The following is a 22,296-nucleotide window of genomic DNA, read 5'->3' on the forward strand; positions in this document are numbered from 1 at the left end:
AAAATAAATAAACTTTAAAAAATTAAAAAACATAAAATAAAATAATTTTGAAACTTTTTTCTGGAACTTTTTTTCTGGAAATAATTTCAAACTTACAGGAAAGTTAGAAGAATAAGAATCATACAAATAATCCCCATACACTTGTTAACTTCTTCCTCATTTGCACGTATTCTCTTTCTTTATAAGTATATAAATATGTATATTAAATCTAATATATATTTATATACTGTATTATATATTTATAGGTAGACATAGATACCCCATTTTTTCTTCAGAGTCATTTAAAGGTAAGGGACATAGATCATGTCCCTTTACCCCTAAGTAGTTTATTGCTTATTTCCTAAGAATAGGGATATTCTGTTTTATAACTTCAATAATCAACTTTAGTGAACTTAATATCAATAAAATACTTTTATCCAGTCTACCATCTGTTGTTCAGTTTTGTAAGCTTGACTCAACAATGTCCTTTATGGTGTTTTTTTCATTCCAGTACAGGATATAGTCAGGGGTCAGGTCTAACATTAAGTTGCTATGTTTCTTTAGCCTTCTTTAAGTTGAAACATTTCCACAGCCTTTGTCTTTAGTCACATTGATACTTTGTTTGTTTAATGTTTATCTTACTTTTGAGAGAGAGGGAGACACAGAATCTGAAACAGTCTCCAGGTTCCAAGGTGTCAGCACAGAGACTGATGCAGGGTTCGAACCCACGAACCATGAGATCATGACCTGTGCTGAAGTCAGACACTCAACCGACTGAGCCACCCAGGTGCCCCCATGATGTTGATACTTTTGAAGAATACAGCCCCACCCTTCCTCCCTCCCCCTTTTTAAAATAGAGGTTTCTCATTTTGGGTTTGTTTGGGTCTTACTCTACCCCTCGTTGGTGATAATGGTTTTGAAGACCCAGTCATGGTGTTTGTTTTTCTCCACTGTATACTTTGTATTTTTCTCTTGCATATAATAAATAATCCATAGGAAGACACTTTCAGGCCGTAAGATATCTTGCTCCTCATCAAATTTCTCCTTAGATTTAACATCCATTATGATTTTTGCCTGATCCAATCTTTACTGTCATGGTTGCAAAATGATGTTTTTTCCCCCCAAATCCAGCACTCTCCAAATTTGCTAGTTAGCACTTATGTAATCTGTTCATATAATTATATGTATTACAGATAATATATATAATGATATGTGTTTATAATTTTTTGATTATATAATCAAGACACCTCCCATCTCCCTTATTTATTTGACTTAAGTGTGGACACATGAATTCCTATTTTCAAGGGTTTATAATTCATTATTATACTTACTTTGGTTCCCAGATTGTCCCAATTTGACCACTGTGAGAGCTCCTTCATTCTGTCTCCTGCATCCTTGTGACGTAACACCCATCACTTTTTTGAGCATCTCCTTACTTTTTGGCTATATGTTCCAGGCGCATCTTGTATCTCCCCTGCCCCAGCCCTGGAATTAGCCACTTCTCTGAGGAGCCCTGGTCCTTTTAGAGGGGAATGACATTAGAGACCAAGATCTAGTCATTTTTCATTGCTACTAGCATGTCTTTATCTTGGTCCTTTGGCCCACAGAGCTCTGAAATATGTGTATATATGCTGTGTACATATGTACCAACATACATTATATCTGCTCATACATACACTTTTAAGAAATCATGAGTTCACACTGATAGATCCCGTTCATCTTCATAGGCTTTTTTCTTATTTTCTCCCATTCTTTATTTGTATGTCCTTTCCTCAGTGAGAACCTTGACTCCCAATATCAGCACATTTACTCATTTGCTCAGTTTTTTAATACATCCAAAATTATTTCAGAATTGCTTTTTACATACCGCTACATGTAACAGACTTACTTCAACAAGTTCAGGATTTGTTTGCAATTCTCCCCTGCATCACCCAAGAATATCCCCTATTCTTATGATTAAATGTTCATAAGTTACTTGGATTTTTTTTTCCTTTTCAGTGTGGTTATAGTATTCTTTTGAAGTACTTTCGGGTTCATTTGTTGATTCTGCTTTTTGTTTTCCCTTTTTATATTTATTAATTTGTTTTTTGTAAATTTGTATAACATACACTTCCAAAAATCAAAACTATACAAAAATATATATTTAGAGAATTGTTACTCCTTTCTGTGTCTCTTCCACTCCATTCCATCACCTCCCCACCCCTTTGTAGGTGTCTAACTTCATTGTTTTCTAGTTTATCTGTCCTTTATTTCTTTTTGCAAAGAAAAGCAGATATACATGTGTTTGGGTTTTCCCCCCCTCTCATTTCTTACAGGAAAGGTAGCATCCTATGTAAGTTTTTTTGCAGTTTGGTTTTTTTCACTTAATAGTATCTTCTTGGAAATACTATATTAGATTGTAAAGGTCATTGTTGGATATCTAGGTAGTATTTTGTAATTACAAATAATGTTCTAATGCATTCCTATTAGCAGTATATGAGAATACCTATTTCTCTACATTCTTAGTAAGAGAGTATTACCAAGCTTTTGAATTTTTGCCAATCTGATGGGTGAGAAATTATATCTCTATAGCTTTCTCTTATGAGTGCAGTTGCATGTCATTTCATATGTTTGAGGGCCATTTTTAAATTTTCTCCCTTTTTTCTAGTTATTCATTTCTTTTGCAATAGGATTTTTGTTTTTTTTCCCCCTCAGTTTTTATTTTATTTTTTTTAATGTTTATTTACTTTTGAGAGAGAGAGAGAGAGAGAGAGAGAGAGAGACCACGAGTTGAGGAGGGGGTAGAGAGAGAGAGGGAGATGCAAAAGCCGAAGCAACCTCCAGGTCTGAGCTGTCAGCACAGAGCTGGATGTGGGGCTCGAACTCGAACCGTGAGATCATGACCTGAGCCGAAGTCGGATGCTTAACCAGCTGAGTCACCCAGGCGCCCCTCCCCCTCAGTTTTTAAAAGTTCTTTGTATATCGGGGACTTTAGCCCTTTATCTGTAATACGTTTGCAAATAATTTCTTCTAGGCTACTTGCCTTTTTTATCTTGCTTATGGTATTTTTTGCCATGGAAGTTTTTTGTTCCTGTTATTTATGTAGTCAAACTTACTAACCTTTTATTGCCTTTGGATTTTGAATGATGGCAAAAAAAAAGTCTTTCCATACTCCTAGGTTATAGAAAAGTTGTAGAATGTCTCTGCGAAGGAGAGTTTGGCTACGTGTATCAGAAACCCTCTGTAGGCTTGACAGTTCTAGAAAAATATATTTTCTGAGGAATACAGCAGCATTCTTCATAATAGTGAAAAGTTGGAAACAACATAAATGCTCATCAGTAGGGAACTGGTTAGATTTGTTGTTTTCAGCCTTACAAGACCCCATGTTTTCTTTTTAGAATATTTTTAGAGCCCCTTCACTCTTTGGAGAGGAAATACACAGATAACATAGCACATCTACACCCATGATTTTAAAGAAACAGAAATAATAATGCCCTACAAAAGATAAATAAAAGAGAATAATGAACTAATGTAATTTATAATAAAATAATATGTATCTCAATATGCTTAGACACGATTTCAGTAGAAGACATAATAATGACAAGTAGTCAGATGCTTAACACCCATATTTTGAATCATTGTGCATCTTACAACTACAAAAGCACAGTGATTCATGTGTGTTGTATTGGTGACTCAGAAACCCCACAAGCTTGAATAACTCTTGGTAAAGTTCTGAACAAAACAAGATATAATCTCCTGTAGAAGTACGTGCAGTTGCCTTCTTAGAAAATTAAATGTATTTTAAAACTATCAAAAACATTTTGTTTTATATGTAATATGGAATTAAGTTCTAGGTCATGTAATTATGAACAGGTTTTTCACCACCTTGAATGTCTGTTGGGACATTTGAAAGTTATGTAGGACACAGGCCACTTTTTTGTTGTGTAGGTATGTCTTGAGTCTTGTAGGATATCTAGCATCCGTGGTCCCAAACCTGCTAAATGCCAGTAGTGCTCTCTAGTCATTGTGGCCAACGAAAAAAACATTTCCTCAGATTTCCAAAATGCCTTCTTACGGGGCGGTGGAAAACCATTAGGTTAGATGGTTGTTACAATGGAATATTATTCATCCATTAAAAAGAATGATGTATGGGGCGCCTGGGTGGCTCAGTCGGTTGAGCGTCCGGCTTCGGCTCAGGTCATGATCTCATGGTTTGTGAGTTCGAGCCCCGCGTCGGGCTCTGTGCTGACAGCTCAGAGCCTGGAGCCTGTTTCGGATTCTGTGTCTCCTTCTCTCTCTGCTCCTCCCCTGCTCGTGCTCTGTCTCTCTCTCTCTCTCAAAAATAAATAAACATTAAAAAAAAAAAATTTAAAAAAAAAAAAAAAAAAAAAGAATGATGTATGTGTACTATCACGAAAGATGTTTGACAGTATATTGTCAAGTGAAAAAGGCTACAAAACATCGTGTATGGTATCTCACTTTTGTTAAATATATATACACGCATATATAAAAGACTAGAAATCAAAATATTAATAGAGGATGACTTTATGCCTTTGTTGTCTAAAATTTTTAAACTATAAATTGGATTTTTACTAAATAATCCCTTCTTGGGGCACCTAGGTGGCTCAGTAGGTTAAGCATCTGACTCTTGATTTCGTCTCAGGTCATAGTCTCCCAGTTGTGAGATCGAGCCCCATGTCGAGCTCTCCACTAAGTGTGGAACCAGTTTAAGATTCTCTCTCTTCCTCTGTACCTCTCTCCTGCTCACAAGTGGTCTCTCTCTATAAAAAAATAAAAAGTTACTTCTTGATGTAAAGGTTTAAAAGCTCTTTTACTTGGGTCCAGGACTGACTTTTTTTCCTGAAGAAAGAAAAACAAGCTTACATCATTAAAATAAAAGAATGTGAGGAAGAAGGTAATTTGGCAAAAATTGTCATCTGACTTAATATAAAACAATTTTTGTTGTTCCATGTCAAAATTTTAAATGGGAGAAGTAGGGTAGTTGCTGTTCCCTATATTTATTTTGAAGCTATTGCCAGAAGGATTATGTTTCTTTCCCCTGTTATTTTCCTCCAGGTCTTCATTTAGAAACAAATGAAAAGAACAATAAATAATCATCACTTGAAGGAGGGAAAGGTGCCTTGAAGAGTGTTTCTTGGACTCTAGGAAGGAAAATGCTATTACAGAATGTGAGAAATCCTGCCCTAGGCTATAAGCAAATTAAATCCTTTCATCTTCCTTCAAAGCCTGTATTTTCTTAAGACTTCTGCTGTTGATCATAGAGAACTACTTGGCTAACTTGCCCTAACTCTAGAGGGGCAGAGTTTGGAGCAACCAGGGACATATATACCGGCCTTTAAATCACTTGAAAGAGTTTGGATTGTACTTCTTGCCTTAATATTTCAGAGATGATATGGTCATTGGAAATGGAGGAAGGTCTGCTTTGTTCTCTACTGTGAGAGAAAGGAAGGGAGCTTTCCTGGGTTTAAATTTCAACTCAGATATAAAGTTGTATATCCCAAGACATTTATGTATTTGTTTGTTACATTTATTCATTCATTTTGAGAGAGAGAGGGAGGGGCAGAGAGAGTGAGAGACAGAATCCCAAGCTCAGTATGGGGCTCAAACTCATGAACCTTGAGATCATGACCCAGGATGAAATGAAGAGTTGGACACTCAACCGACTGAGCGTCCCAGGCACCCCTCAAGACATACATTTAAAGTTTTTCCCTCCAACTTTCATTATGAAAATTTGCAAACTTAAGGAAAAGTTGAAAGAACACTACAGTGATTACTTGTTGGCTGCTACCTACATTTAACAATCATTAACATTTTGTCAGATTTGTTTTACCTAAGAATACCTATGTGTTATATAGGTATGTGACATTTTCTCCCTTGCACAAATAACAGGGGGTTGGGGGGGCGGCTTGTGTTTGTAAATTTCTCTTCAGGGGAAATTACTTATCTACTTAAATGCTATGTATAGTAGTAGATACTACTGTAGGAAGAAACAAAGCTTCCCTGAAGAAAAAGGAACATAATTTTTGTTTTTTCTTACTTAGAATGAGCTCATCTTGTTTCCAAGACAAATGGGTCTTCCGTGTAGCTCACCACCTGTATAGTTATTTGCAAATTTTCACCTTCTTGGCACTTAAGGTAATCATGTTTTGAAACTAGTATATTTTTCTTTTTGTTCTAGATGATCCCTCTGATAAACCACCTTGCCGAGGCTGCTCCTCCTACCTCATGGAGCCTTACATCAAGTGTGCTGAATGTGGGCCACCCCCTTTTTTCCTCTGCTTACAGGTAACTCATTAAGGACATGCTTGCTTCTCCTGGCTTAATTTTATGGATATAGTAAATTCAGAGATCACTGTAGATTATTCAGAAGGACCATACTTTCTTAAATCCGTTCCTTCTACTTTGTCTTCCATTATACATTTTACCAGTGAAAAGTTGGGGAATAGAGCAGATGAATGACACAAACTGTTGAATATTCCACATTTCTGTATCAACCTAATGCTCAAAACTGTTTTTGCCAGTAGATTTAAAGTATTGAGATACAGGAAACAGAATTGGAGGATTATTCCTTTTGATGGCACCTATGACATTGTTTATTGTCTTACTGCAGAGTGGTCTTTGGGCAGGTGACAAACAAGGGAATAATCATTCTGTAATTGATGATAATAATAATAGTAATTATAAGTGCTTACTCTATTGTCAGGCACTCTTTTGAGTAATTTATATGAATTAACCTTTAGTTTATCACTATAACCCTATGAAGTAGGTATGATTAGCATCCCCATTTTATAGAGGAAACTCAGGCAAAGAGAAGTTAAGTAATTTACTCAAGGTCACACAGCAAATACATATTTTATTGGACCCAGGACACTGTTGATTATATGAAGCATCCCAGTTTTAGAAATGTTAAATGGCTGATGGAAGTTGTAATATACTTTTTATTACAAGATGAATCCTCATTTCACAGTTTTAAAATATAAAAAAAATACATGTCTCAGAATTGCCTAAATACTTTAAGTATGGAGCCAGGATTCAAATTTAGCCCATCTGATTCCAGGGCTTATGCTGTAATCAAAAGAGAAGATGTCTTAGGAAAAAGTCTGGTTTTTTTCCCCCAGATTGTGAGGGCCACTGAAGAGCTATGATCATGAACATAGCCATCCTCTTGTGGCTGCAGACAAAATTGAATGAATTCTTAAAAACTCATCACAAGAGTAGAGTACCCCCAAACCATCTTCTACCCTGTAAGAAAGCATTTCAAAAAGTAGTTTTTTGGTAACTTAATTTTCCTTTCTTTTGCAGTGTTTCACTCGAGGATTTGAGTACAAGAAACATCAAAGTGATCATACTTATGAAATAATGGTAATGATGAAGTTGCAGGGAATTTCCATTCATTTGTCAAGTATTGTACTGAGAATGTCTTTTTTTCTTCATCTTCAAGTATCTCCTTGCCTTTTCTTTCCTCTTCTTCCGAATTAGGTAATCATTTCCCAGTGAGTGTTTTTTTTTTTTTTTTTAAGTTATTTTGAAAGAGAGAGAGAGTGTGTGTGTGTGTGTGTGCATGTGGGAGGGAGGGGCAGGGAGAGAGAATCCCAAGCAGTCTCCACACAGTTAGCACAGAGCTTGACAGGGGGCTCCATCCAGCGAACCGCAAGATCATGATCTGAGCCAGAATGAAAAGTCGAAGGCTTAACTGACTGAGCCACCCAGGCACCCTCCCTGCCAGTAAGTGTTTTAGGGTCTTATGGATCTACTAAGGCATTTAAGTCAAAAAATCATTTTATATACTCAGATTTTTGTTTCAAATTTAAAAAGAATTTAAGAGTACTTATTGAGGGACACCTGGCTGGCTCAGTTAGTAGAGCATGACTCTTGATCTTGGTGTTGTGAGTTCGAGCCCCATGTTGAAGGTAGAGTTTATGTTAAATAGTTTTAAAGATTATAAAAAAAAAAAAAAAAAAAAGTAGGGGCATCTGGGTGGTTCAGTCAGTTAAACGTCTGACCCTTGGTTTTAGCTCAGGTCATGATCTCACAGTTCATGGGTTTGAACCCTGAGTCAGGGTCTGCACTGACAGCACAGGGCCTGCTTGGGATTCCCTCTCTCCTCTTTCTCTGCCCTTTTCCGTGTTTGAACTCTATCTCAAAATAAATAAACAAACAAACTTTACCCCAAAATAAATAAATAAAATTTAAAAATGAAAAAAAAAATACTTACTGAGTTTTACTGATGTAAGTTTAAGAGGTATAGGGCATTTTAGGTTTATTGATGAACATATAGTGAATGTATTGTTGCTGTGTTTTGGTTAATGATACCATGTGGTTCCTGTGGGCAGTAGTGAAGTTTATGTCTGGCACTCCCTCCTCTTGCATTGGAGAAATTAGTTACCCTCTGAGAGTTAAGTTATAAAATGAACATAAAGTGAATGGTTTAAAACACAAAATTACTTTGAAGAGACAGACTGGCTTATAGGCCAGAATAAGACTTGGCAGTGACTTGATTGGTTGTATTGCCACCTCTAAAGAAAGAATGAGAGGCAGATGCTAGTAGTGTCCTTCCAAGTTCTAGTCAGAGGAGTGGGCCCTTTAATAAGCAAAAATGAATATATGGTCTACCTTGCAGGTATATGTATCTTTGTCAAGATAGTTTTGTCAGTTATTAGAACATTACTCTTAGTTCACCAAGTAGTTTTCTTACATTTGCCCTCCCATTGACTTTTTCTTACAAGAAAGAAGACTGGCTAGGCATCTTAACAGTAATAATTTCACATTGTGGATTAATCCATTGATATTTGTGTTAGTTTTCTATTGCTGCCATAGCATATTATCAGAAATTAAGTGGCCTAAGACAACACAAATTTATCATCTTGCAATTCTGTAGGTCAGTAGGCCATTAAGCTCACCCAGCTTGCTATAGGTCCCATAATGTCAAAATGAGGGTATTGCCAGCCTGGGCTTTTATCTAGATGCATTGGGAGAAAGTCTGCTTCCAGTCAGCTTCCAATCTGCTTCCATTCTCACTCAGGTTATTGACAGTATTCACTGCCTTGAGGTTTTAGGACTGATGCTACTCTCTTCCCTTAATTGGCTATTGGCCCGGGCTTGCTCTAGGCCTCTAGAGGCCTCACTTCCTCCATATTTGAAGCTAGCAATGGCCAGGAGTTCTTGAGGGTTATTGATGAAATGCCTAGAGCCTCTCTGACCTCTCCTGCCTATCTTTGCTGAATCTCTCCAACTCTCCTCCCTCCCTTCTTCTTTTTTTTTTAAAGGAAATTTTATTTATTTATTATAAGTAATCTCTACACACAAGGGGCTTGAATTTACAACCTCGAGATTAAGAGTCTCATCTTCTTCCAACTAAGCCAGCCAGGTGCCCTTCTCTTGTCTCCCTCTTCTTTTTTTCTTTTTTTTTTTTTTTTTTTAGTATGTTTATTTAGAGAGAGAGATCAGAGTGTGAGTAGGGGAGGAGCAGAGAGGGGAGAGAGAGAGGGAGAGAGAGAGAGAGAGAGAGAGAGAGAGAGAGAGAGAATCCCAAGCAGGCTCCGTGCTGTTAGCACAGAGCACCACGCAGGGCTTGATTCAGAGCTCACAGTTCATGAGACCATGACATGAGCCAAGACCAAGAGTCCCCGCTTATTAGACTGAGCCACCCAGGCGCCCCCCCATCTTTTACTTTTAAAGGCTCCTGTGATTACATTGGGCCCACCTGAATTATCCAGGCTGCTCTCCCTATTTTAAGGTCAACTGATTAGTGCCTTAATCCCATCAGCATAATCCCATCAGCAGTATCTAGTTAGTATTTGATTGAATAATGAGGGATCAGGAATCTTGGGAGGAAAGGGGCACATCTTTGGAATTCTGCCTACCAAAGTGCCATAATGTATCTACTTCAGTCTCTTAAAAGTTTAGAAAGGGTGGATTTTAGCATCTCTGAGTCTGATTATTTGTGGGGTCCTGTTTAAGATGAGTTTCTGGGCCTACAATGGTGAGACTCAGAGCCTGGTCCATAATTAATTAAAGAAATGCTCCTTAGTAAAAGTTCTTGGCAACCAACTGGCTAGACTTCGGCTATCTCTCTCTTAACACTTTCAGTCTTCTAAATAGTTTCTCCACTCATTGTAAGATTTGGAATAAAATTTTTTTTTTTAAATTTTTTTTTTTTAACGTTTTATTTATTTTTGAGACAGAGAGAGACAGAGCATGAACAGGGGAGGGTCAGCGAGAGGGAGACACAGAATCTGAAACAGGCTCCAGGCTCTGAGCTGTCAGCACAGAGCCCGACTCGGGGCTCGAATTCACGAACCGCGAGATCATGACCTGAGCCGAAGTCGGCCGCCCAACCGACTGAGCCACCCAGGCGCCCCTGGAATAATTTTTTTTTATATTAGACTTTGTTTCATGGAGCATTTATAGGTTTGCAGCAAAATTGAGTAGAAAGTATAGGGATTTCCCGTATACTTCTGCCCCACCCATGCATAGCTTCTCCCATTAACAACATCCCCCATCAGAGTAGTACATTTATTATAACTGATGAACCTACATTGACACTGCATTATTATCCAGAGTGCATATTTACATCAGAGTTCACTCTTGGTGTTGTACATTCTGTGACGTATATATTACAACTTGGTGTTGTACATTCTGTAATGTAATGTATAATGTCACATATCCACCGTTATAATGTCTTACAGAGTAGTTTCATGGCCTTAAAAATTCTCTGTGTCCTGCTTGTTCATCCATCACCCCGACCCCCCACCTCTGGCAACCACTGATCTTTTTACAGTTTCTATAGTTTTTGAGTTGCTTTTCCCAGAATGTCTTAAAATCGGAATCCTATGGTATATGGTCTTTCAAATTGACTTCTTTCACTTGATAATACTTGTTTGAGTTTCCTCCATGTCTTTTCAGGCTTGATTGCTTATTTGTTTTTAGCACTAAATAATACTGCATTGTCAGGGACACCTGGGTGGCTCAGTCAGTTGACCATCTGACTTTGGCTCAGGTCATGATCTCACAGCTCGTGAGTTCTCGAGCCCTGCATCGGGCTCTGTGCTGACAGCTCAGAGCCTGGAGCCTGCTTCCGATTCTGTGTCTCCCTCTCTGCCCTAACCCATTTGCATTCTGTCTCTCTCAAAAATAAATAAATGTTAAAAAAAATTTAAAAATACTGCATTGTCTGGACATACCACAGGTTATCCATCCACCTACTGAAGGACATCTTGGTTGCTTCCAAGTTTTGGCAATTGTGAATAAAGCTGTTATGAACATTCATGTACAAGTTTTTGTGTGTACATAAGTTTTCAACTCCTTTGAGTAAATACAAAGGAGTGCAATTGCTGGATCACATGTATGAGTATGTTTAGTTTTGTAAGAAAACCGCCAAACTTGTCTTCCGAAGTGTCCGTATCGTTTTGCATCCCCACCAGCAACAATGAGAGTTCCTGTTGCTCCACATCTTTGCCTGCATTTCATACCAGTCATTGTTATGCATTTTGGCCATTCTGATAGGCATATAGTGGCATCTCTTTTAGTTGGCATTTCTCTGATAAGATATGATGTGAAACATCTTCTCATATGAAATTTTTTTTCCTCTTTTGTCATTGCAAAATAAATGAAGGGTTGGGAAAATATGGTCAAGCTATCTATGACTTTGAGTTCATTTCACTAACATATCAGATCTTTAGAAAGGTGGTTTATTTTTCTCATATTCACACCAAAATGCCTGGAACCGAAACAGATTTATTCATTTGAATTGTGAAAACAATTCCTTAAAAGATAATTTAGTGTAGGCAGGGTAGATTGATGGTTATCCACTGTATGAAAAGTGACCATGAGCTGTCTCTAGCTGTTCTGGGCACCTTGCCCATAATGCTGAAAGCACTAAATTTCACTCTAAGTCCAATTAATTCTTCTGATTACATCATCCTTTTCTCACATATTCAACACCCATACAAACACATTTCAGAATTCTGCCCTTTGGGGAGTTTTTGGAGGTTCCTAATACCCCCTTTTTTCCTGCAGTCTTATCTATTCCCAGATAAGGAAAAGAAGAATCTTTCCTTCTGTAAGATTGATGACCAAATTTTGGCTTTCTACACATGAAGCCACTAAAAACCTGATTTTTTCCTTTTTTTTTTTCATTTGAAACCACAGAAAACTTTAAATGGTTTTTTAGTACTTTTGTCATCTCACAGTGCTGTATTTTTGGAAGTTACTCATGCTGTGGTAGGTGGTGCATTAATCAAGATTTCTGAGTTCTATGCCTATTTTTGTCTTATAATTCTTAGAACCTTGAATAAGTCAAGGCAGCTCCTTCTGCCACACCCTTTATACCAGTGATCTTAAACTTTGGTGCCTAAGAATCACCTGGGAGCTTCTTCAAATTATAGATTCCTAGACCCTGCTCTTAGAGATTCTGGTTAGTAAGGCTGAGATTGGGTTCGGGATTTGAATAACACTGATTCAACTTTAAGAAAACTATCTTATGCCTATTTATTTATTTATTTGGTATAGAAAGTCTTTTCTCACAGTAAAGCTCGTGAGGGCTAATTAATATTCTAAATACTGTTTTAGAAATAACAGGCTCTTCAACCATGAATTGTCATATGTATTTATTATGATACTTGCCAGATTGATTATTATGAATATAGACATAGACTCTGAATGTATGATTTAGGCTTCTCTTTTGGATCTTCTGGTACCTCATGTGCTGGGCATATTCATAGTATGCGCTCAGATAAAAACGTATTGCTTATAGCAGTGTAATTTCACAAATCACAGAAATTTTTTTTTGGTCATCAGCAAAAGGTATAACAATTTCTGAATGCCTGTGAAATCTGAAGATCTCTTGTGTCACCTTTTTAAAAAAACTTATAGAACATTTTATGTGTATACTAAAATAGAATATGTTTCAGTTATCTGTTGCTACCGAATAGTTACTTCAAAACTTTGTGGTGTAAAATAACTAAGAGTCAGGAATTCAGATTGGACACAGTGAGGGTGGCTTTCAGTTCCACATGATGTGTTTGAGGCTGGAAGTCCACGGGGCTTTTTTCACACCACTGCTGGCACCTCAGAATGGCTTGGTTAGGAGTCATCTGGGACATCTTAACTGTTACTTCATCAGGTAGCCTTAGGGCTTCTTCCTCCCCATGTGGCCTATACACCTGGTCTTTCCAGCAAAGAAGCTAGGTTTCTTACATGGTGGTGCAGGGCTTCCAAGACCACAAAAATGGAAGTGGCCAGGCCTTGAGCAAGTCACAGGTCCAGCCCATATTAAGTGAGAAGGGACTGCACCAGGATGTGATTGTTAACTACCTCTTAAACTGTCAACTCATAGCCTATGTTGTTTCATCTAAACTCCCACTTTTCCAGATTATTTTGAAGCAGATCCCTCAGATTTCATACCAGTTCATCTATAAATGTTTTACTAGATCTCTCTAAAATTTAAAAGTAATTCAGTCACTTTTCATGTTTCCCAGTCATGTCATAAAAGCTTTTTAAAAATATCTCTGTTCCCTTCTCTGCCCCTGAAATAATTACTGTTCTGGTTTTTATCACCATAGATCAGTTATGCATATTCTAGAACTGCATATAAGTGGATTCATATTGTATGTACTCTTGTTTCTGGTTTCCTTCAGCATATTTTTGAGATTTGTTCATATTGTGTATAGTAGTTCATTCCTTTTTATTACTGAATAATATTCCATGAATATGACACTGTTATGAATATGACACTGTTGATGGTTACCTGGGCTTTGCCTAGTTTGGGGCTTTTATGAATAAAGCTGTTATTGACATTCTTTTTTTTTTTTTTTTTTTAATTTTATTCTTTTAAATTTACATCCAAATTAGTTAGCATATAGTGTAACAATGATTTCAGGAGTAGATTCTTTAATGTCCCTTACCCATGTAGCCCATCCCCCCTCCCACACCCCCTCCAGTAACCCTCTGTTTATTCTCCATATTTAACAGTCTCTTATGTGTTGTCCCCCTCCCTATTTTTATATTATTTTTGTTTCCCTTCCCTTATGTTCATCTGTTTTGTCTCTTAAAGTCCTCATATGAGTGAAGTCATATGATTTTTGTCTTTCTCTGACTAATTTCACTTAGCATAATACCCTCCAGTTCCATCCATGTAGTTGCAGATGATGAACATTCTTGTATAAGGCTTTCTATGGACATATATTTTTGTCTTTCTTGGATAAATGCTTAAGACTGGAATTTCTGGGGCATAGAATAAGTGATTGTACATTTTTAACTTTTTAAGAAACTGTCAGAAAGTTTCTTGAGTAGTTGTAGTGTTTTATACCTCTGCTAGCAGTGAATGAGAATTCTGATTGTTCGACCGACATGCTTGCCAACTTTTAGCTTTTTTAGTGGGTTTCGTGAGTGTGTAGTGGCATCATACATGTTTTTAACTTCTGCAGTGTGTTTTCATTGGATTACAAATGAGGTCCATACATTCCAATTGGTTGTTTCTTACATGTTCTTTTTCTTTTTTAACGTTTATTCACTTTTGAGAGAAAGAGAGAGAGCACAAGTGGGGGAGAGGCAGAGAGGGAGACACAGAATCCGAAGCAGGCTCCAGGCTCTGAGCTGTCACCACAGAATCCAATGCAAGGCTCAAACTCACGAACTGAGAGAACATGACCTGAACTGAAGTCAGCCACTTATCCCACTGAGCCACCCAGGCACCCCTCTTACCTGTTTTCTATTCTGTGGGTGCTCCCTCTCCCTCTCCCCTACCCTCACTCTTTCTCTTGTTTCTTTTGGTTTATTTGATTTTTTTAAAAAATATGAGTTCTTTGTCTTACAGATATTAGTACAGTTCGGATTTTGCTGATTAACATATTTTTCTGTGTTCTGTGTTTCCTATAAATTGGTAGTTACATATAGCGGCTACATCAGGTTTATTTATGATCATTGTGTAGATCTGTTCATTAGGGATTCCAAAATAGTTATCTTTTTAATCCTAGCACTCTTAATTTATGAGATAAAACAATTCTGTAAAAAGAAACACCTCATCATTATGTGGTTACCCTGAGGTAAAGTTTGTACAAGAAAGGCAGGATAAATAACATTATTTCCCTTTGTGTTCTAGGTTTGAAAGTATGAGTTGATTCCCTGGCATCTTCTAGATATTTAGCAGAGTTGTCATTCCTTTGCAGTTATTATCCTTATTAATGCTCAAAATGGTTAATGGGAGCATCTACAAGTTGGCTTGCAAATCTTTTTGACATGACTCTTGTAGTCTTTGAGTGTCTTTGCTGTTCATTATGACAAAATATTCTGGTCTCATCTGGTACATTTTCTAACTTAGAATCAGGTCTTTCTTTAAAGAATCCTGTTTCCTTTCGTGGGGAATAGTATTTAGTGGCTGCATACTGCGCATTAGAGGTATTTGTTGCTACTGGGTTGGTCATTGTTTCTGGATTTTTTCATTGAACAGTGTTAGGAAGTTATCCTTTTGAGACAAAATATATCGTAAGTTGATACTAAAACTTTCAATTCAAATATAAGATTATAAGGTTTTTACATAATCTCATAGATCTTATATCCTTTTAACCCACAGCACAATTACTTACTTGCTTTGCTTTATCCCATAACACATCCGCGTAAAATAATCTCAGAAAAACTAGACCAATGCTATTGCAAAGTTTTTTTTTTTTGAGAGAGAGAGAGAAAGTGTGTGGGAGTGCACATGTGAGTGGGGGAGGGGCAGAGAGAGAGAGAGAGAGAGAGAGAGAGAGAGAGAATATGAACCTTAAGCCATTTCCCTCCCAGCACCTAGCCCAACACAGGGCTGAATCTTATACCGTGAGATCATGACCTGAGCCGAAATAAAGAGTCAGCCGACTAAGCCACCCAGGTGCCGCAAGATTTTTTTTTGGCAGTTCTTTTTACTTTTAAGGTGTATTCTACTAGAGATGTATAATGAAATCACTGTGTTTTAAAGTTTTTTGGGATAGTTTCTTTCTTTGATTATGCCTTTAAATTAATTCATATGTTTCTTTGTTACATTTTGATTCTTAGGATTTTATTTTATTTATTTTTAATGTTTATTTATTTTTGAGAGAGAGACAGAGTGTGAGTGGGGGAGGAGCAGAGAGAGAGGGAGACACAGAATCTGATTCAGGCTCCAGGCTCCGAGCTGTCAGTGCAGATCCCGACGTGGGGCTTGAACTCACAAACCGCGAGATCGTGACCTGAGCTGAGTCGGACGCTTACCGACTGAGCCACCCAGGTGCCACTGATTCTTAGGATTTTAAATTTAGTAATTAGCATCCAATGTATATATTTCAGTCAGATCTCAAAACAAGGAATATTCAGAGAGGTTTAGCTTCTATCCTTGTCCTTTTCACCTTGTTTTCTCCCTCCCTTTGCCATAGGTAACCATTTTTTTAATGTAAGGTTTATTCTTCCATTATAAGAAAAATATAAATACGTACATATTTGTGTTGCCCTCTTTTGTAGCTGAGTGGGAGTATAGTATAATATTTATCTTTACCTTTGTGCTAAGTTTAAAAAATATATATCTCTACATGAGTTACATGGCATTTATGAGTGATAATATTTCTTGGAAACTCTTTAGCAAATGGTGGAAATAGAGGTGAGGGAGATGGACAACTCATAAGATTGTACTTCAGGGGACACCTGGGTAGCTTAGTAGGTTAAGCAGCTAACTCTTGATTTCCACTCAGGTCATGATCTCACAACTTGTGAGTTCGAGCCCCAATTCATGAGTTCAAGCCCTGCGTCAGGCTCTGCACTGACAGCTCTTAGGGCCTGCTTGGGATTCTCTCTCTCCTCTCTATCCCTTCCCTGCTCGTGGTCTCTCTCTCTCTCTCAAAATAAATAAACATATAAAAAAAAGAAGAAGAATGCACTTTAGGAACCTCTCAAAACCATGAGAATGACAGTCATTTAAGTATGAATTAGCATTACATTTCAGTTTGCTGGGTTCCCTTTCTATATCTGTTCTTAGGCAAAACTTTTTCCTCCTTAGACCTCAGATTTTCCTGTTCTTGACCCCAGCTGGACTGCTCAAGAAGAAATGGCCCTTTTAGAAGCTGTGATGGACTGTGGCTTTGGAAATTGGTAAGAGCTTGGTATTAAGGATTGTCCTGCCCAGTGGGCTCCAAGAAGAAGGTGCTGTTGAAGGGTAAAGGGAGGAGTCTTAGAAAGAGGAGTTTGGGAGCCGTATGTTACTTTCCTATTGATTCATGACTTAGAGATAAGTTCTCTTCTACTCTGAAATGCCTCACAGGGACATGGTGAGTTTAGTTGTCCATAACTAGGCAGTTCTAAAAGGCCACTTTGGTTTATATCAACAGGGGGAAGGTTGGTTATTTCTCTCTGAATAGTACGGAAGTTGAGACATATTAGTTCTCCTTTCTAATTTTATGAATTTTTCTTGACTCTAGATATCCTTATCATTTAAGTGAGTCAGACTTTAGGTAGATGACCATAGTTTACTTGAGACTTGAGTTTGGGAGACTTCTTATTCACATTCCCTGTTTTTAGCTTGCAAATACCTATGTCAGTCCAAGCCTAGCAGAACTGAATAGCCCTAATTGGTGTTGCCCTAGGAGGCAGTGCCACCTAATATTATTACCACTTGCATTTTTACCTTTTGGGAATATTTTCACACTGATGATTTCATTTTGTGAAGTAGATAACACTGACTGACTCAAAGCCTGATGATATCTATTTGGAAAACACTTTGGATGTTAGCATTTTGTTCTCAAATCCATTAGATCATTTGTTCCTCATAGGAACCCAATGAGATAGCAGAGCAAGTGCTTTTGTTTTATACATGAAAAAACTGAGATTCAGAAAGGTTAAATTTGTGCCTCATGGGACTAGCAGATAGAACTGGGACCCAACTCCAACTAACTTCCAAACAAAACTTCATTTTGTTCACAAATAATCTGAAGCTTAGGGAGTTAAGATAATTTCTCGTGAATAATTTCTATTGTTTCTCTATCAACTGTGGGTAAGACACGAAGCCTGGTGGTGAAGGTGGTAGAGCTAAAAATTATGACATGTATCCTGTCCTCAAGAAGCTTATAGTCCAGGAGGAAAATCAAAATATACATACAGATGATTGGAGTACACAAAGCAGAGCATAGGAAAAGGACAAGTTAAGTGCTGGAGAAGAAAGGGGTTGAGAGGGAACTGGAGAGCTTTTACCTCTACCTCTCCATCATCTGAGCGTAGGAGTCAGCATTCTGAAGTATAGATTCTGGTTTTGTGCATTTATGTGTTTAATTTTCTTGAGCAAGTTTTTTAATCTCTTTGGGCCTAATATTTTCTCTGTGAAAGTGAGATGATAGGAAGTACTCAACACTACATGGATAACGCAAGGATTAACTTATGTTGTGTTTCTAGCTTAGTGCTTGGCCTATCATAGGCACTCTAGTAAAGAAATGTTTGTTGATGTGAAGTGTTTTGTAAAATATAAAACATTATGCAAATATAAAACTGTACTTATGTACATTATGAATGTTCTAAAGTGGCTTATGATAGCAATTCTTTTCCTGAGGCCTAGCTCACATGGAAATCTACAGATTTTCTAGTGATCTTCCTTCTTTTTTGGTAGAAAGGAAAGGGTTTTTCGGATATTGTTTCTGTATCTTGGAATAGCAAGATTTAGCATGTCAGTTTACACCAAAATTGGGCTTATATTTCTTTCGTTGTTCTGCTGATATCTCCATGATGTTGGTTTGGAGGTATCAAATTCCAGACGTTATGTAGATGGGACTTAAAATTTGAAAAGAATAAACCTCTCTTTTTCTCACAATCCTGTAGGCAGGATGTAGCCAATCAGATGTGCACCAAGACCAAGGAAGAGTGTGAAAAACACTATATGAAGCATTTCATCAATAACCCTCTGTTTGCATCTACCCTCCTGAACCTGAAGCAAGCAGAGGAGGCAAAAACTGCTGATACAGCCATTCCATTTCTGTGTAAGTGCCTCCTGGTATCGGTAAGAGATACTTAGCTCACCTTGGGCCCTGTTGCAGTAGCAGATAAATAGTGGTTTGGGCAAGTAAAGAGCTTATGGAAGATGGGAGGAGTTGGCATGGCAGTTACTAAGAGTCAAGGCTATAATGGGCTAAGGAGGGATTGGAGTTCTATACTGGAAATCATGGTGCCCAGATCTGCAGTGGTGTCCCACCCACTCTAAGGGTTGTGAATATTCAGTCAACATTAATGCTTCTTGGAGATGAGATGTCCAAAATGAACCAATCTTCCAAGCTTTGGAGGGTTTATGATTATAGATATTAGTTACTTAGGAGAGTCCAGTATTGAACTCATTATTAATCATCCCAGTGTTAAGTCCAAGAAGCAATGTCTTATTTACTTCATTTAGTTGTGGTAGTAATAGCTAATTAAAAAAAAAAAATCTCATGTGGCTAAGGGACTCATGGGTCTTCTAACAAAACATAACTAAACCTGTGTTGAATTATAAATGGACATCCTTCCTAAATGGCTCCCAGAGCACAAGTAATAAGATCTGAATGTTTCTTCACCACCACCATGACCCCCCACCCCTTTCCTCATACTCTAGAAATGGTTTCATAGCTGACTGACTCAAAGTCTGATGATACCTATTTGGAAAACACTTTGGATGTTAGCATTTTGTTCTCAAATCCATTAGATCATTTGTTCCTCATAGGAACCCAGTGAGATAGCAGAGCAAGTGCTTTTGTTTTATACATGAAAAAACTGAGATTCAGAAAGGTTAAATTTGTGCCTCATGGGACTAGCAGATAGAACTGGGACCCAACTCCAACTAACTTCCAAATCCTGTGGGGGTTTTTTGCTTCCCAGTTGGGTGAGATTTGTAAATTGAAATTGTTCTTGAAGGGTAAGGGAGCTGAAGCAGACAGGATAAATAACTTTTGTTCTATAATATAAAAGAAAAGATCCTTGGTTTTCTCTTACGTTAAGCAAGTACAGATCAGAGGGAATTCCCCATTTTATTTAGAGAATTCCCTAAGTCTTAGTTTCCTTTTTAAGGAATCAGTCTGTTTCCATTATACTTTATCTTTATCACTTTTCCATTTATAAAAATCTTTTGAATTTTATTTATTCTCTCAGACACTGTTTTTCTCCAAACAAAAAAATTTCAGAGTGTAAATGAAGACTATTTCTGTGTCACATTTTCATGCCAATACTTTATTAAGTAACTAAGAAAACCTAAATTCTTCCAGCTACAGATGACCCTCCCCGACCTACCTTTGACTCCTTGCTTTCTCGGGACATGGCAGGGTACATGCCAGCTCGAGCAGATTTCATCGAGGTAGGAGAAACTTGTTTTCGTTTTGCATGAGGCGTATATCTCTTCCCTACAGGTTCCATACCAGTGAAAAAGAGATTTTTGAAACACTGTAATTTGTAGGGCCTTAGGCAGCCATTTTCTTCCATTTGAGTACCTTTTCTCATTTGTAAATATGTTCACATGTAAAATGTAAAAGTTCTTCAGACCAAAAACCTATTTCTTAGGTTGCAGGGTGTTGGCTCACCCTTCCTTAATAGGTATTGGGTTCCTGGTTCTCATTCCACCCTTAGGGGGTTTCAGAGTTGTGCAGGATCAAGGGTTGGCACACTTTCTCTTTTAAGGACCAGATAGTAAATATTTTCTGCAGACCACAAAGTCTCTCTTGTAACTAAACTTTGCCATTATTGTGTAAAAGTGGCATAAATAATATGTAAACAAACAAACATGCCTATACTCCAATATAGCTTTATTTACAAAAACAGGCAGTGGGTTGAATTTGGTCCAGAGGCTACAGTGGGCTGACCTCTGTTTTGTATTCACAAGTGTATAAAGAATGATGAATGTAGATAAAAACTTTATGTTACTTGTTCACCCATGGAGTTAAAAGCCATGTGAAAGTAATTACAAGTCTCTTGATTTATCATCTGAGCCACAGTTACAGTGCTGCTGGAGGTAATTTGAAAGTTTAGCAAACTACAAATAATTTTGCTAGCCCTACCCAGGTTAGCATTTTGTTTATGGCAGCTGTTACTGTAGAGCTACCCCATAAATACTGCTCCTACAAATTGTACTCATTGAGTAGAATATAAACATCTACCCATTAAACTATGTAAGCAATATTATCAAATAAATAGAGCCTTCAGAAGGTAGTAAAAAGGTAAATGAATTAATGCAGATAATTTTCTTATCTAAATACTTGATGACACATTCAGAGTTTAGATTTTATGAACAGACTACTTTTAATTTTTAGTGTACTAGGTTTGGCTTTATTCTTGGATTCATAACTTTCTCATATTTTTGCTGTCTCTACTGCCTGAAAGTCTCAAGATTTTTCCCATGACTTCCTATTTCTTATAGTAGTATCCTAACCTTGTATTCCATTCAGTCTTTTTTTTTTTAGTATATATTTTTTATTTTAGAAAGAGAGCATGAGCAGGGAGAGGGGTAGAGGGAGGGAGAGAGAGAATCCCAAGCAGGCTCCATGCTCAGCACAGAGCCCAATGCAGGTCTTGATCCCACAACCCCGGGATCATGATCTGAGCCGAAATCAAGAGTTGGATGTTCAACCCACTGAGCCACCCAGGCGCCCCTCCATTCAGTGCTTTTTAACAAGTGTTTATTTATTTTCTGTTTGCTTCTAAAGCATGGCTACTGTGAAGCCATTACTCAGTGCTGATGGGTTTGGGGTGGGAATTTTTTTTCCCCAAACAGGAGTTTGACAATTATGCAGAATGGGACTTGAGAGACATCGATTTTGTTGAAGATGACTCGGACATTTTACATGGTAACATTTTATTTTAGCAAATATTTTTATTGATTGTAAAGTGCATGGTGACACTGTGTTGTGTTGGTGCTAGGAATATAAGGATGAATAAAACATGTTCCCTGCCCTTATGGGAGTCAAAATCTGGTGGTTAAGTTGCTAAATTTATCCTGTTGTTGTTTTTTGACCTCAATAAAAAAGATCATTTGTGATAATGATGAGAGTATCATGTAATGATAGCTGGTTCCCAGTCTTGGACTGTGTGATCTTTCTTTTGACTGAGGCGAACCTACACTGAGGTTGAATGGCTCTCACTGCCCCCTTAGAAGGAAAGGAATCAGTGTGAACACCTTGGGACTTCAGTAGCAACTGATGGTGCTAGATGCTCGCTGTAAATGTGTTACCCCAAATTTCCCATAGCAGAGAAAAAGAATGGAATTTCCTTGAGGTTTTTTAGACCAAGATTGGGAATTTCTTGTTTGTCAGAATTGTTGAATTTTTAGCACTTCTGAATTCTCATCTAAGATTAGTCAGTCTAAGGATTTAT

General features: G+C 37.5%; 1 protein-coding gene across 7 annotated transcripts in view; it reads left to right on the forward strand.

Annotated features, from left to right (window-relative positions):
- The window catches only part of TADA2A (transcriptional adaptor 2A), a 52,383-nt gene that overhangs the window by 5,739 nt on the left and 24,348 nt on the right, over positions 1–22,296 (forward strand). For 4 of the 7 annotated variants that reach the window (XM_058706029.1, XM_058706033.1, XM_058706031.1 and 1 more), the window contains exons 3-8: positions 6,158–6,264; positions 7,282–7,341; positions 16,985–17,076; positions 18,790–18,947; positions 20,199–20,287; positions 21,698–21,770. In XM_058706029.1, the coding sequence (XP_058562012.1) occupies positions 6,158–6,264; positions 7,282–7,341; positions 16,985–17,076; positions 18,790–18,947; positions 20,199–20,287; positions 21,698–21,770 (579 nt within the window). Of the gene's footprint in view, positions 1–5,034; positions 5,148–6,157; positions 6,265–7,281; positions 7,342–7,435; positions 7,459–16,984; positions 17,077–18,789; positions 18,948–20,198; positions 20,288–21,697; positions 21,771–22,296 lie in introns of those variants that run through there. The other 3 variants (XM_058706030.1, XM_058706034.1, XM_058706032.1) reach the window with 3 other exon arrangements.

This window comes from Neofelis nebulosa, chromosome 16, assembly GCF_028018385.1.
Source record: "Neofelis nebulosa isolate mNeoNeb1 chromosome 16, mNeoNeb1.pri, whole genome shotgun sequence".
Taxonomy (NCBI): domain Eukaryota; kingdom Metazoa; phylum Chordata; class Mammalia; order Carnivora; family Felidae; genus Neofelis; species Neofelis nebulosa.